Below are 16,317 nucleotides of genomic sequence, written 5' to 3'. Positions count from 1 at the left end.
ACCTGGAACCATGTTTGTGATCTCCATTGATATTAGTTCCTCTCTCCATCCTCTGATCCCTGATCAGCACTAATATCTGGATGATGTGTTTAATGGCATTGCATCCGTGTTCGGGAATAGTCCCATCCGTAGTGTTCGCAGTAATCCACAACTCCAAACGTTAAACCAAGAAACATCTCAGTGTGAAAGTGGCTCCATATTTAAATGGAAGCAACATTACACTGAAGAGAAACACAGTTAATCATATGTATCTGTGTCATTACGTCCGTTTGTAGTAGTTCAGAATACAGTACGCTTTATGCCTCTTGGACCAAATACTGACAGGGGACAGATATTTTTCATGATGGAGTAAACATATATACTGTATATACTGCTGTGGACACGTCCTAGTGTGAGTAAAACAAAAGGGGAAGAAAGAGGAGACAAAGGCGGAGAGAGGGAGGGAGGGAGGTAGGGATGGAGGTGGGGGGGGGATGATTGTGTGTTGCCAACATCTGTTTCCTGTGTTATATAAGCTGTGGGGGTTGGTCTGTCTTGGAAATAGGAGATATTAAAAAGTCCTGCCACCACTGACCCCGGTAGTAACACTATACTACGACTGCTACTGCATTCCTATGGACACTTTGATCTTTTCACATACACATTCACCTGTCACAGCGGAACTGCTGAGCATGACTTGGAAATACACGAGGACAGTTCATCTTCGACATCTCGATCCACGTTTCTCTCAATGCAAGGTCAAAGGCTTCCACGGGGATTTAGTGAAGAGGTTTTGCATATTCTGATGAGAATTTCCTGTCGTCCCATGCCTAAACACAACTACACCGATCGTACAATCCACACAAAACTATTTTGTATTTGTTAAATGTACTCTAAGTACATTAAACAAATACTTCATCATATACCTTTGTAAATCATTTTTGCAGAGAGTTATATGAGATTGATTCTCATTGAAACGTATGTCTGTATGCTAACAGTGAAGCTACTGCCAGTTAGCTTAGCTTAGCATGAAGGGAAACAAAAGTCTGGAGAAAAACGGATGATGTCCTTGCAGAAAATGAGCAGAACCTTTTTGGTCAAATGTATGGGCATTTCCTTCATCCCTTAAATCTGTGTACATTAACAGGATCTCCTCCGTGCCTTTCAGTATATGATCTGTTCCATTCACTTCCATCAGAAACTAAACTGCACTAAATTACATTCAAAAAGAAATTGCACAGTCAAACTTGCCTTTGAGTCTGAAAATGAGTCTCAAAAATATCTGGTGACGTTAGTGGTTAGTTAACTCCTCAACATAAATTATTTTAATAAGCATTACTTTTCATTTTTGTCACAGAAGTGTGAGGAAGGTTTCTACAACTCTGAAAATTGAAATCAAAGTTTTCATGGGTGATGGCTGCTGCCTATACTATGCCTATACAACTTTACATTGGCCCTGTTTTGAGCCTGGCTTCGTTCAAAGGTAACAAAAAATATCTAATTAACATGTTGGACTGGACTACACTTTATGGTTTTATGGGAGTTTAATAAATAATCAATTAATATTTACACTTTAAATTGAACAAATGTATTTAACTTAATTAGGGCTTCATGTATTTCAACTTTTGCTAGATGTTTCCCTCTGTTTTCAGAGGGCTATACTATGCTATGGTAATTTATTATTTCTGAGAGTAACAGCAATAAAAGTGAATGATATGTGGATGAGATTAATTTTCTTACTGTAAACAACTCCCATAAAAACAACAACAAAAGTTAACGAGGCCTCATTCCTCTGAGCCACAGAGCTCCATTGTTATCAAGCACCTACACATCAATGAGCCACACTGCTGCACTGATTGACACTTTGCTTTGTTACAATGAACTATGATCACTCCATCCTGCATACGCCGCCATGCTGCTGGAGGAACTCACTAGAGCACCAAATGTGGATTAATCCTCAGATTAAAGTAGTGACGAAAAGCAACACGATATCCTTTAAGTAGCGTTTAAAAAACAGTGCCCTCATCTGACCTACCAGATGGTTTGAGAAGCATCGGAGAAGCCACCATTGGAAGATGTTTGGAAAAGGTACTTTAAAGAAGTACTAGTATGAGTCATGTGACTGGATGAACCATCTGTCAATCAAGCTCTTGCTGAAGTCAGTCGTGAAAACATCTTTTCCATTGAAAGAAGCCTCTAGTGGCATTATTTACTCTTCTACCAATGAATAGCCATGCCCGAGGTGCCAGGAGCTTCTCCCAGGGTGCTGATTGGTCCGGTTGCTGGCTTACTGGCTTACTGCGAATGACGCACATTTTGTATTCCTCCATTTGGTTTTCATTCACTAGTCAAAATATTTCAAGGTTACAAATTATCTGTCCGTGTTAACTTCTTCCTCCTGTCCTCATGTTGCTGAATCCTAAATGGAGGATCCAAATGTTGTCTCCTGTGACTGTGGTCCCCCAGAGGTCCAGAGACTAGACCAGACCAGACCATGTGGAGGAACCAGAGACTGTCTGTAGTCCCCCAGAGGTCTAGATAGTAGCTCACATTAGTCCAGAGACCAGACCAGACCATGTGGAGGAACCAGAGACTGTCTGTGGTCAACAAGGTCTCTGCTGTATTTATGTCTAGATGACCTTATTTGGAGTGTTGTTGGAGCAGCTACAATGTTAGCATAACCTAGCACCATCAAACCAGACTCCATTCAGAAAACAAGCATTTTAAGTTATCTTGTGGTCTTGCAGACAGACTTAAAGTTTGACTTCACACTTTTTACAAATCACCCCCATTATGGAGTTAATTCAGCATCCTTGTTATCTGGTTATTTATATTAAATCACAGCTAAATACTTTATTCTGGGTTCATCCAGCTTTAGTAAACCAGCAGACGTGTGTCTTGCTACATCCAGTGAATCCAGCTTGGTTAAATCCACCTCTGGATGATGTCATGAACTCAGACAGGACGGTGTTTGGTTTCCTGGTGGATCTGGGACTTCAACATGTACAAAGCAGCACTAGTGGTGATTTCAGCTCTGATGGATGAAACCTTGTTGGTGTCTACGTGGAGGTAAGCCCCGCCTCCTGTCCAGATAAACACAAATGATCCCATGAATAAACACAAATAATCCTGCGGTCATATTTGCATGAGTAACACTAGGCAAAAACTGGCTTCGTGTTTAATGTGAACACACCATTAGCGCCATAGACAGGGTAAGCATTGAGAGATGGATGCACTGGTTGCTTTTAGGAAAACAATATCACTTGAATTAACTGCTATATTAATACAGCTATTAAAATGCAGTTATATAGCTCTCAAAACTGAAACTACAACTTTAAACAATGTCATCATAATTAACAATGCCATCCATATACTGCAGATATGCATGTAAACTGATCATGTTGGCTATTAAGAGAGGAGAAAGTACATTTTGTTTTCAACTCAGCAATGAAATGAGATTAAAAAGGGATCAAGCACAGAGCTGCCACTCTGCAGAGAAACATGCACGGCATCAACATAAGAGGCTTTGTTGACCAGTGCATTTTCATGTGCAATATGACTTAACCTATACTACCAATCCAAAGAATTATGACTGTGTGTCATTTTATGATGGACATCCACAGGCGGAGTAAAAGCATCAAGCCTGATTGTGTTTAAGCCATATTAACTCACTATATACACTGTGTATATACACACTATATACACATGTATATACACAGTGTATATACATATATATACATACACACAGAGCTGTACAACACAATAAAACAATCACAGAATTTTAACATATTTGTCAAATATATATATATATATACATAAACCCTACAGTTTTGTTACTTTTTTTTGTCAGACAATCACTCACAATAAGTTGATCGACCATAATTTCCTTTATCATTTCCTTTTTCATAATTTCCTTTATCGGGATGAGCATAAATATCGTCAGGAGCAACATGAAAAATAGAGCCTGATTTAAAAAGTAGGCCTCCGGGAATTATTGGAAAGAACAGACTCACACAACGTTGCGTTTTGTACTTTGTACTTTGCAATCTTCACAAAAAACTGTGTGTATATATATATATATACACACGTATAAATATAAATACGGTATATGTATACAGTATATATATATATATATATATATATACATAATATATACATAAACATATATATACATATATAATTCCATGGTATGGCATGTCTAGCTAGCACTTAGATATTCAGATATTCAGTACATCTGAACAAAAACAATATGAGGTCTGTTGAACAGAAATGAGGCGTTAGCGTGACGCGTAGATCTGAGAATCACAGCAGAGGATGCAAATGTTTGAACAGTGAGACGAACAGTTGAAGAGGAAAGAGGCAGAAAGAATGAAAAGATGAAAAATAGTGGGGATATTTCCTCTCATAAAGTTGCTCCATACAGACGTTTCTGTTCTTGTTGAAGGACAAAGAGGCCCATTGGATGTGAAAGCTACATGTTGGTTGGACAACGGGACATTTTTGTCCTTTTGTGTGTCGCATAGAAAAATGGAGCAGGGTAACATGTAGGAATCTCTACAGGTTCTGTTTCTATATGAAGCTTAAGTTTGCCCCAGTTTGTGGTTTCAGTTCTTCTTCATTGGCTATTCTGTACCACATATAAGTCTGTGCTGATTAATAAAGACCGAAGAACCAGGGTTTCTCCCCACTAGTGTCACTGTTAAATTTAGCTATAGACCAAAACAAAAGTGAATGTATACACAAAAAGGGGTTAATGTTGGTTTGTAGTTGAGATTAGAGAGCACAGTTTGTTCTGTACCTCGGACTCTTTTTTTTTCAGATTTCCTAAAGATGGTATCCTGCTGGTATGAAAAACATTCCATCCAGTCTGGCAATGTGCCTCAACTAAACTTCAATCTCTGACTGGAATATAATCAGAAGTGCAAATGTCTCAAATGTAAAAGCACTGATTACAAACTGAGCTTAGTCCAATGTAAGTACATCCCTAAAAGCACCCATGATATGTTGTCACTTAGCAATCCATTTCAGTGAGGTCCATTGGGTTTTTGTCCTTCCCAAAAATTCTCAAAGCGGCATCATTTTCACATCCGTGAAAGTTCTCCATTAGTACCGTTCTTCCAGATGTTGAAAGTGCTTCCCTTAGGCTATACTGAAAAAATGGTAAGTGACAACATAACGTGTATTTCTACTCATGACCCACTATGACAGAAGGCATTAAAAGGCCAGCCATATCCATCCATCCATCCATCCATCCATCCATCCATCCATCCATCCATCCATCCATTGTCTACCGCGGGGGGGGGGGCTGGAGCCGATCCCAGCTATCATTGGGCGAAGGCAGGGTTCACCCTGGACAGGACACCAGTCTATCACAGGGCCAACATGTAGAGACAAACAACCATTCACGCTCACATTCACACCTACGGGACATTTAGAGTCATCAATTAACCTATCTCCATCCTGCATGTCTTTGGACTGTGGGAGGAAGCCGTAGAACCCGGAGAGAACCCACGCTTACACAGGGAGAACATGCAAACTCCACACAGAAGGAACCCGGGCCCGATCCAGGAATCGAACCCGGGACCCTAGTGCTACACACTATACCACCATGCAGCCCGCCAGCCATATCATTTTGCTTATATGAACAGATTTTCAGGCCACTTGAAAGCAGCAAAACCAGCTGTTAACACAACACTGACATATTAACACCTTATGAAGCTAACATGTTAGCAAACAATTGGTTGGACATATCCAGCAGACACGATGCAACATTGGCATTTATTTGGTAGTCTTTCCTTTCATGTCTGCTTTGGTCACCACCACCTCCTAAGGGGAAATACTGTATCTGGCTCATTAGCTTTGAAATGCTCAAACAGCCAGTTGTTAACTTTCTGTCTCACTGAACCACAACAACTCAGGAACAGTCATACATCACTGAACTCACAGTCGGTAGGATTCTATCTATCTAGGTAAACTGTCAATAATATCTAATTATTCAAGCGGGCTAACCTTAGCTAGCTCTCTCTATAAGATACCCTATGATTGTCAGGAGGTGGCGCTAATCGCCAGATTTGATATGCCGCTATAAGTCTGGGCCTTTTACAACCTTCGTACCGGTACTTGTTACTTTGGTCATCATTTAACTAAATTAGCATTTTCTGCAACTTTGTTTGGCTCACGTTAGCCAGCAACATTTCTGATGATACGCTCAACATTCATTTGGAGATAAAACACAGGATAAAGACTAGGAAGTACCCTGGTGTGCACCGGCATCTTCACCGTGCACTAGCTCACGTTGAAAAAAGAGCAGCGCTGTTGTGCATGGGGCATCATCGTTTTTTTGGAGCTAAAACCCTTAAAGATGGTAAGGAATAATCCTTGTCAGGGTGGAAACGTGTCTGTTAGCTAATTATACAGGCTGACTGGTACAAATGTTAATCACTGAGGCAAACTTTAAGGCATTAGCATGCAGTCCTAGAATATTAATGATATCAACATTAATATTAGAGTTAACCATTCATAGATGGTCATTGTTGTACTCAAGGCACGTCAAGGACTGAAGGCACGTCCTCCCATGGTGACCAGTCTGTAGCGAGGCTGTAGAAGGGTGGTGGAGCTGGAGGAGCTGGAGGAGCGGAGGGTGCGTGTGGGCCGGGATATGGTGATAAGTTCTGAAAGGGAGGATGGACTGGTGGAGTGGATGGCTTGGTAAGCCAGTAGAAGGACCTTGTAGTGAATGCGCTGGCGGATGGGGAGCCACTGAAGTTTGAAGAGCACAGGAGAGATGTGCTCTCGGCGAGAGGTGTGGGTAAGGAGCCTGGCAGCACAGTTTTGGACGTACTGCAGCCGGTTGATGGTCTTGTCCGTTGCCCCCACAAGAAGGGTGTTGCAGTAGTCCAAACGGAAGGATATGAAAGCGTGGATGAGGCGCTCTGCGGCAGGTTGTGAGAGATAGGGATGAATCCGAGCAATATTCCTCAGTTGGAAAAAGGAGACTTTTGTGACATGCGTGATGTGAGCCTCAAATTAGAGCTGGCTGTCAAGGTACACTCCCAGGTTGTGAACCTGGGTTGAGGGGAGGACCTGGATGCCATCAACCTCAAGAGAGAAATTTGCAAGCTGTTTCAGTGTGGTCTTAGTGCCAAGAAAGATCACCTCTGTTTTGCCACAGTTAAGTTGGAGAAAGCTTAGTCGTATCCTTGTATAGGGTCCTTGTTCTGGCTCAGACCTCTGGCACTGGGCAGGTAGCCTACTGTGGGATTATCACAGCCCTTTCTCTCCCCGTTGCTGTTTAGGAGACTGAACAAAAACCGTTGTGGTAACTCACTGTGGGATTGTCACTATGAGTGATCCCTTTCAGACTACATAGTAAATTATCACATTTCTATTGTCAAAATATTGTGCAGCGTAAAAAAGTTGCTAGCTTCATGCTTAACCCAAAGAACTTGACAAATAATTGAAAAAAAATCCCAAATAGTTTCCTGTGAATATTCTGCATCAGAACTATTCATACCTGCAGCCATGCTAATTTGCAGACAGAGGACCGTCTACTTCCTGTTGACCCAGAGCAGCATCTGGGAGTGTGTCAGGGGCAAACTGCTGAGACAGTAATGCAGTGTATATGTCTAGGGCTTTTGTTGTGAAAGGTAAGAACGGAAGGAGTGGATCTGGTTTGCACTACCTTTGTCATCTGGTTTTGGACTACGGAGGCTCCACGTCGCTGTGCACTATAGTATTTGAATATGTTTGTTCTGCATCTGATTGGTTGATGCGTTTGTTTCTAGTGCAAACGCTCAGAAAACATTGCTTTTTGGCTGAAAAATAGGCATATTATGTGCAAAATATCCATGACAAAAACAACAGAAAATATATTGAGGTGCAAATTAATTTTTAAAAAAAGCACCCGGTGTGTGAAGGCCTTTAGTGTTGCATACTTTAAGATAGTGAAACCTTAAGAAGTATCATGCGTTTGTAATTTGAGAACACAGTGAAATGGTATTCACGTTTGCAGATACATCAGTGGCAGCAACCCGCTGATAAATGAGCTTCAAAAAGCACCTCAGGCTGACGTATCTGAGCTCACTCCAGATGCTACGCTTCATAATGTTCTGCTAAAAAGTACCAGAATCAAGGGCGCCTCTCATCTGAGGTTAAGTTCGAGGTGACACACTGAAGTGCAGAGACTCACTATGAAGAGACTTCATAGTGAGTCTTAGATTACAAAACTGCCTGTTGTCTCTACTGTGATTTCATAAGAGGCTTTGAGAAATATATCACTGTGTGTGTGTGTGTGTGTGTGTGTGTGTGTGTGTGTGTGTGTGTGTTTGTTTGTGTTGCTGCACTGATCTTCAGCACTGATCCGTGAGTCTGAGGGCAACAACACTTGTCATTAAAGGCATGTCATTGAGCATGGTGAAGAATCCTGTTTGTAAACAAAGCCATAGCAACCGTGGGACGCACACTCGCTCTCACGCTCCCACAAGTTCACACACACAGCGGGCTTATTCTAAACTAGTCTCCATCTTGTCATCTGCCTGGATATGACCCAGAAATACAGTCACTGGAACAAATAGGCTGCTGTCATATTAATCTCCACCTCTGGAAATTGATGGAAATATGATTTGGTGCGTTCACTGGAAGCCATGTCTGCCTCCTTCAGCCTCTCTCTCTCTCTCTCTCTCTGTCTATCACTCACAACGATTACTTGACCTCCCCTTAACCAAAACCCTTCGTCTTCCTCCTCCCCCCAGTAAGCAATGAGTATGATGCAACACAAAGAGAAACGATCTCAGACCTTGTAAATGCACGGTCAATTCAAAGACATAAACAGGTAGAAAGGGTAAAAGCGAAAAGGAGCACTGGCATGGCGATCTTCTCAGTGAAAGGCTTTGACTGGCAGCGCCTGACTGAAATTACAGTGAGATTCTGTAATTGCAGCTTCAGATAAAGCTTGGCAGGTAGAGTAGGAGTCTGCAGAGAGGTGCCCTCATTTCTACACCGACACGCCGCCCGTGCATCTGTGTGTGTGTGTGCTTGTTTGTTTGTGTGTCAGACATCGCCTGTGTGCGTGTCTGAATGTGTGTGTGAGTGTGTGTGTGTGTGGGAGTGAGTGTGTGTGTGTGAGTGTGTGTGTGTGAGGGGAATAGGTTTGAAGGGTTAATTAGCGTGCTGTCTTAAGCGTTGTGCAGCGACAGAAAGACAAGACAGGCTGTCCTTGCCAAAATCACCTCTACACATGCTGCTCTGCGTGCACACACACACACACACACACACACACACACACACACACACACACACACACACACACACACACACACACACGTGCATATATCACAAAAGGAGGACATACACTCATTCTCCCCCACTCAGCACCTCAGTGCTCAGACACATGCGCATATTTCACTCACACACACACACACTCTCAAGTACACACAGATATGCACACACACACACACACACACACACACACACACACACGCATAAGTCGGTAAAGCCAGCCAAATCAGTTTTCTCGTTGCTATAGCAACAGCATACTTTTATGTCAACTGCAACCTAGTTACTATGGTGATATGTATACACGAGAAACTCTGTGCCGTTGTAGTCAAGGGCCAGATGACAGCATAGCGTGAGGGTGTGTGCACAGACACACACATGAATACACACATGAATAAACACACACGCACACACAAACACACACACACACATGCACACGCACTCACACACACACAGTGAGTTCAGGTTCACGCGCTGGTCAAGGAAAGTGTAAAGAGCTCCCATATCCTCCAGTATAATCTCAATCAACTAAAGATGCAAAGCCAGCATTGATCCTCCCTGTTTGTCCCCCACCCCCCAACACCCTCGGGCAAGATGAAATCTAAAGTCTGCTGGCATCTGTGTTATTAAATCCTCCAGTATTCATTTAGCGCTAATTGAGTGAGGGATTCATTCCCGTTTACCGCGAGTATTTAATGGAGTAAAATCTGGATAGGAAAGCCGGTATAAAAGACTGTATCAAGACTTAAATCAAAGGCGAAATGCTGTTCCCACTGGGGAAGCTCAGAAAGTCTGAGTGAAAGAGAACTATGAAAGCAGAGATCATCAACTATTGATAAGGCCGAATCTGGTACAGCTGTAGACAAAATACAGAATATGTTTGACTTCACGTTGGATATGCCTGCAAACCGCTGATAACTGTTGGGCTGTGAAGCCAGTTATAACCACACATGATAGAGTGAATAATGGCCTGCGTACTCTATTTGCCATATGGTCCAAGAGGTATTTTACCATGGAAGTACGAAGAATACAGCTGATGGAAAAGGATCCTTGCCTTGTTTTGAATTGAGGCTGGACCTCATTTGAAATGTTCCGTAACCAACACACAGCCATACATGCTGATATATCAGGCATATCATATCAGACATAACAAATTGAATAACTGATTTTAATTACATTAAATACATGTCAAGAAAATGTAACTTAAATTGTTTGTATGTGAGAATTTTCTTGGAAGTCAAGATAAACACGTCCTGTGTATCTAGAACACCAGATCAAATGGATCATATACTGTGTGAGATAATAGCTTAATTACTTGAAACTGCTTCATAATTAAATCATTTTTTACAACACAAGTGGCTTCATATTGAGCGAGGACTCATATTCACATATTAACAGAGCTGCTGCTGCTCAGCCCTGAAATCACCTCAAACATTGAGCTTCATGCAGGAACTTTTTCTCATTCTTATCTTAACTTGAGTGTTTTTATACGGTGGCCTTGTACGGGTGTGCAGATTGACTAAACACCGGGCTCTCTGTTGGTCAGTAGGCATGTCTTCATGTCACTATTATCCTGCCCAAAAACTATAATTTACCATGATTCTCAATGGATGATCATCAAAATAAACTTAAACCCCTCAAACAGCACTAAATCTTCAATATGATGATCATACATCTCAAGGCATCCTTGCATACATAAAGGAGAAATACATTTCATAAAAAAATGTATCCTGTACTTTGAATAAAAGTAAAAATAAAATGTATCTTTCACTTCTCTACAATGATACTAGTCAGCTTCTCACTCCTGATCATATTTACAATTATCCCAAAAATAGAACAATTCCATGAAAGCGACAGGTGATAAAAACCCTGTGTGATCCCATCATGTTGGTCAGTGAGTCAGAATGTATGGCGTTTGAATCCGACATGTGCCAGAAACAATCCCCTCACCATCTTTGTGTGTTTACACAGAACAGAGCAGCCTTTCCATGACAAACCTCCCACAGCTTCAGGCGAGCACACGGAAACCATGAAGCACATTTTACACATAAGTCGACAAATCAAAGTTTGGCTAAATCACAAAATGAACATTATAGCACGATGACACATTGTAGCCTAAAGTATAGTGTATCATAAAAAAGGTTACATTTCCAAACCTGCAAATTTTCCTGATTTCCTGATTCAGTCAGAAAATATGATGAAATATTATCATATATAATATGTATATATTGAATGAATCAGAGTAAAGAAGTGGACACCGAGCCCTCGGGGGAAGGAACATACAATCCAACATGGCTGACGTCGTTACCTGGCTCCGGTCTTTATCCACCTTCTTGAAGCACTTGTTGAGCGACAGATTGTGGCGCACTGAGTTCTTCCAGCCAGTGGGGGCGCTAGCAAAGTAAGGAAAGTGCTCCAGGATCCAGCCGTAGATATCCTTCACCGGCAGCCGCTTGTTGGGCGCATCCTCGATGGCCATGAAGATCAGGCAGCTGAAGGAGTACGGCGGTTTTCTGTTGGCCCCCGCCGCCAAATCGTACGCCGAGTGTGCGTCGCCGAGCAGGGGGTCGTCCGGGGAGGGGGACGAGGAGGAGGGCGAGCGGGGGTGCTGACCGTCGGGGTCCTGCAGTGGTGAGACACTACGCAGCCCTGAGTGGCTGAAGCTGTTGAGGAGGTCGGTGCTCTCGTGGAGCCAGGAGAGGCTGGTGAGCTCCTCGTCCTCGGCCTTGGAGAAGGAGGCGGACAGGGACAACGAGAGGTCGGCCGCCTCGGCCTCGGATGCTGCTGTGGCGGCGTCCCCCTGCCGATACGGCGGGCTCATCCCCTGCGAGGCACTGGCTCCACTACTGGGGCTCTGGGCCTTCTTACTGGGGGGCATGGTGGGTCCCATCCAGCCCAGGGCTCACTCCTGGAGAGGAAGAGAGAGGAGAGAGGGAAGGGAAAAGGCAGCGAGGGGAAGGAGGGGAAAAAAGAAACAAGGTCAGTGAAATTCAGTTGGCTTCTCACATAAAGCCTTCATTTTTGTGAAAGGCCAAAGGGCGGAGACACACAACAAGATTTTGACCGGGTTCCCAATTAGGCTGTTAGATCTGAGGGGAAAAATATACATCATCATTTTCTCTGGGGCTTTCCATGCAGCTCTGACTAGGATGGCAAATTTAGTGCTTCATTGGTTGAGGAAATCTTGCCTTGTACGACTACCCTCTAATTACCAGTGTAGCAGCGACGTATTGACATTACATGGGGTTGCTGTCATAACATCTGAATACTGTTAAAGGTCTAATAGTTGTATGGTCACAGACGCCACACCGCTGCTTTGAGGAAACGATGAAGGTTGGAGCCGTTTCACCGCTGATTTACAACATTACCACCGGTTAAGTGTCCGACCGCCGGCTCGGTTCAGACAGCAGGTGACGGCCGGGAGATCTGCCAGCGAGAGAGACTTAGCGTGTTCGAATCCATCCCCATTCTAATCAGACAATAATTCTCCAAACGTAAGAGCAACGCTGTGCTCGTTAGACGCAGGTAATTGAAGTGTGGTAATTGAAGGGGAATGGGTCTGAGTATCACACCGCAATTAGACGGCTCCCAACCAGGTCTTTGATTGTCCTCTACAGACAGCTGTGGGAAGGAACCAGGCAGCAGCTCCAGCTACATGAAAGCTGCTCTGCTCACCACCCATGTTTCACAGTCTGGACACAAATACACTCTCTCATTACGACACACACACACACACACACACACACACACACACACACACACACACACACACACACACACACACACACACACACACACACACACACACACAGCACCATTAGGACGCAGGGATTAAATCCAGATATGTTCTGGCGGCCCTTGTGCGCTGCGATCGTTCTCTAATCCAAGGTGATCATCGGCCGATCTGTCCCTTCACTCTGCGTGATTGACTGACAGCTGTCACCCATAGCAACCCGCTGTGCCGTGACAACTGTCAGTTCGCTACAGCTCCGGTGGCGGTGTCACCATGGCAACAGAGCAAAACAACTCAGCTCCTCTCTGGTTCTGGTGCTTCTCTTCCTCTTTTATCCTCTCCGCGTCTGTCGCTCTGCCACCTATCCCTCCGTCTTTTCACTTTTCTACCGACAACTCTGCTTACCAGTGTTGATAGGCTGTAGAGGAAGGACTGGGCTAAATATAGCATTGTGATGTATAGCTGCTGTGCTGTTGCTCCGCGTATAGTTGGCCAGCCTGTAGTTATCCCGCCGCTCCATCCGACGATGCAGGGAAACGCTCTGCGGAGCCGGATGCCTTTCATCTCCCCTCCATTTCTTCTCGTCTCTCCCCTCTTTCAGCTTCTCACACTTCCTGACAGCATGCACGCTCATTCAACAAGCTGTACCTATCTGACGTACCGCCGTGGTTGCACCAATATTGACATTGAGCGTAATGAATTCAAATTGCCCCAGTGACAATAACGGCGCTGCTGAAAATAGTGAACGCATAATCAAAGGGATGGGCGAGGTGGAGCGGGCTCTGACGGGCTTTTCAAGGTGTGTGTGTGTGTGTGTGTGTGTGTGTGTGTGCGCGCGCGTCTCTTTACGGATGTATTTATGCCCGTGTTTGACAGGCTTGATGGTGTGTGTGTGATTTTCTGAGGATGGAAGGAAGCAAGGACATCGTAGTGACACCGTTCCCAGTAGGAGTCCACTGGAATGCAGAGATGCTCTGATGCTCTCTTTCTCTCCATCTCCTCTTCCTCCTCCTTGTTATGTTGCCATAGCGGCAAGGGGGCCATGAAACATTACGGCTGACAGTAAAGTCATCTCATTTTACTGTTGCTATGACAACAAACTCCTCACTGTTGGTTGGGGCCAGTGCGAGCTGCCGCCCAAGCCCCGTGCCTGAGTGTGTGTGTGTGTGTGTGTGTGTGTGTGTGTCACCATGTCTCCTGTGGGTTCTCATGAAGCTTAACACACTTGCTCGGCTCTAAACAAACTTTCATGCAACTTCTTCAGCAGCCCCCTCAGGACCAACTGCTAAAGGACAAAGACAGATATCGCTCAAGTTCAGACTAAATGATAACTGCTGTGTGTATGTATGTATGTATGTATGTATGTATGTATGTATGTATGTGTGTGTGTGTGTGTGTGTGTGTGTGTGTGTGTGAGAGAGTGAGAAGCATCCTCATTTGTTTGACAGATGGGACTCTGCTATCCTCTCTGTCGTCTTCAGTCTCTGGATCTCTTTTGTGTTTGCATGCTTTGTTGTGATTTGTCTTCCTCTCTGCTTGGCATGTTCACATTTGGCTTGTGGTGTGTGCATGTGTGTCCCCCCCCCCATGTGTTTGTATGTGTTTGCGTCGGAACGTGAGCACACCACTCCGACTATCTGCCTCTAAGTACGCTCTCCATCCAAGTGTTCCCCGTGTGACCACGGCAGCACGCCGCTGTGTTTGCCCTCCGATAACACGGCCGTACAAAGACACCGCTCGATGAGAGTGAATGACTTTCCACGTTTGGAATGCCGACCGCGCCGAGGTTGGTGGTGTACTTGAGTCAGGCTCTTACTATGATTATACCCGCCATGAATATAGGTTTCATAAGACTCCGACAGGTAACAAAAGGCTGAGAATTACTTAGGCACGACTGCAGAAATTTTACTAACTATAATTAACGACAACAAAGTGTTTATTTGATTAAGTGATTCATTAAACAACATCACACTTTTTCTGGTTTCAACGTCTCAATTTCTGCAGTTTTAAATGGTTGGACTATAATACTTTCACATAAACAAGTTACTTTGGGAAAGAGATTTTTCTTTTACAATTTATTTGACTTGGTTTGCACACTTGTCATGGAGATGGATCTGTTCTTTTATGATTTCATCTGCAGACAATATGTTGACAACCTTGTTACTGTTGTACCTGGCCGAGCAATCGTCTGGTACATCACCACCTTTAAAACCACAACATTTTACACTCTGCTTTCTGTGCAGATTAAAAGGATATATATAGATTACAAGTTAATGAGTGAGCTTAAAAGTGTTTACCTCCATGCAGACACCAACCAGGTCTCATGGTTAGCAAATGCTTTTGCTCAAATTTGCCTCATTTGCCCCATTGCTTTATGCGATAGCGGAGCTAATTATCTCCTAGCTTTAACTTAATTATCGTACTGACATAGGAGCTATTCATTTCTCAAATGTCAAACTATTTCTTTTGCTCAAACTTTCAGCTAGAAATCATAAGCTTAAATTAACAACGCACACATGCACTGATAAAACTGGGAGATGCTGCTGAAGGTTCTAGAAAAAACTATTAAAAGGACAAGGTCAACAATGAGCTGTTCTGTGTATTTAAAACAATGAAAATCATTCATCATCATTCATAACAATTTAAATGACTAAATTAGTAAATACTGATAATAAATCGTCGGCATAGAAGTATACTTTCTATCTCATCAGAATCATTAAAAGACAGTTGTTGGCTCCAGTCAAATGTTAGCAAATAAAGGTGCACGTTTTTTTCAAGTCAATATACTCTGCTGTCGTCTGCATAAACGTATGACCGGGTAAAAGACGATGCTGTTGCAGACTCGAAAGTTAACAGTTAACGTGATCCCACCACAGATTAGAAGTCTCAGAGATACTTCTTTGGCAATCAACAGTTCCAGAGAAGAGAAATGGGAATTTTGTTTTGTAGATTTAAAATGATCAAAAGACTAAACGCCAGTAACCCAGAGAACGTGCTGACCTCTGAACCTTTTTGAAGCTTTTGTAACTGCAGGCAGAGGCCACCAGTGTTTGCAGGGGGGGGAGGTTAACAAACCCCTCTGAGAGTGGAGAGGGTGTATGTTAATTCATGTGCTCTAATTGACAGTGTAATCATCTTACAGTGCATTCATGCTCCTGCAGATACATGCCACATTTACGTAATCCTCAGAAGATCTTTATTCCCTGTTGGCAGTGTATTTTTTTCTGTCTGACTTGCGGGCGTTTTGTGTGCCAAAGCCAGAAGAAACATTTCAATAATGTATTTCATTTTACCGTCTTGTACTCAAGCCTGCTGCAATATTAGCCAGAGAA

At 43.3% G+C, this 16,317-nt stretch overlaps 1 protein-coding gene across 1 annotated transcript in view; it reads right to left on the bottom strand.

Annotated features, from left to right (window-relative positions):
* The window catches only part of ches1 (checkpoint suppressor 1), a 64,642-nt gene that overhangs the window by 24,077 nt on the left and 24,248 nt on the right, over window positions 1–16,317 (bottom strand). The window contains exon 2 of the mRNA XM_084031183.1: window positions 11,561–12,160. Within this exon, the coding sequence (XP_083887309.1) occupies window positions 11,561–12,142 (582 nt within the window). The 5' untranslated portion in view covers window positions 12,143–12,160. The remainder of the gene's footprint in view (window positions 1–11,560; window positions 12,161–16,317) is intronic.

This window comes from Eutrigla gurnardus, assembly GCF_963514095.1.
Source record: "Eutrigla gurnardus genome assembly, chromosome: 16".
NCBI lineage: Eukaryota > Metazoa > Chordata > Actinopteri > Perciformes > Triglidae > Eutrigla > Eutrigla gurnardus.
This window is presented reverse-complemented; position numbering and strand designations above follow the sequence as displayed.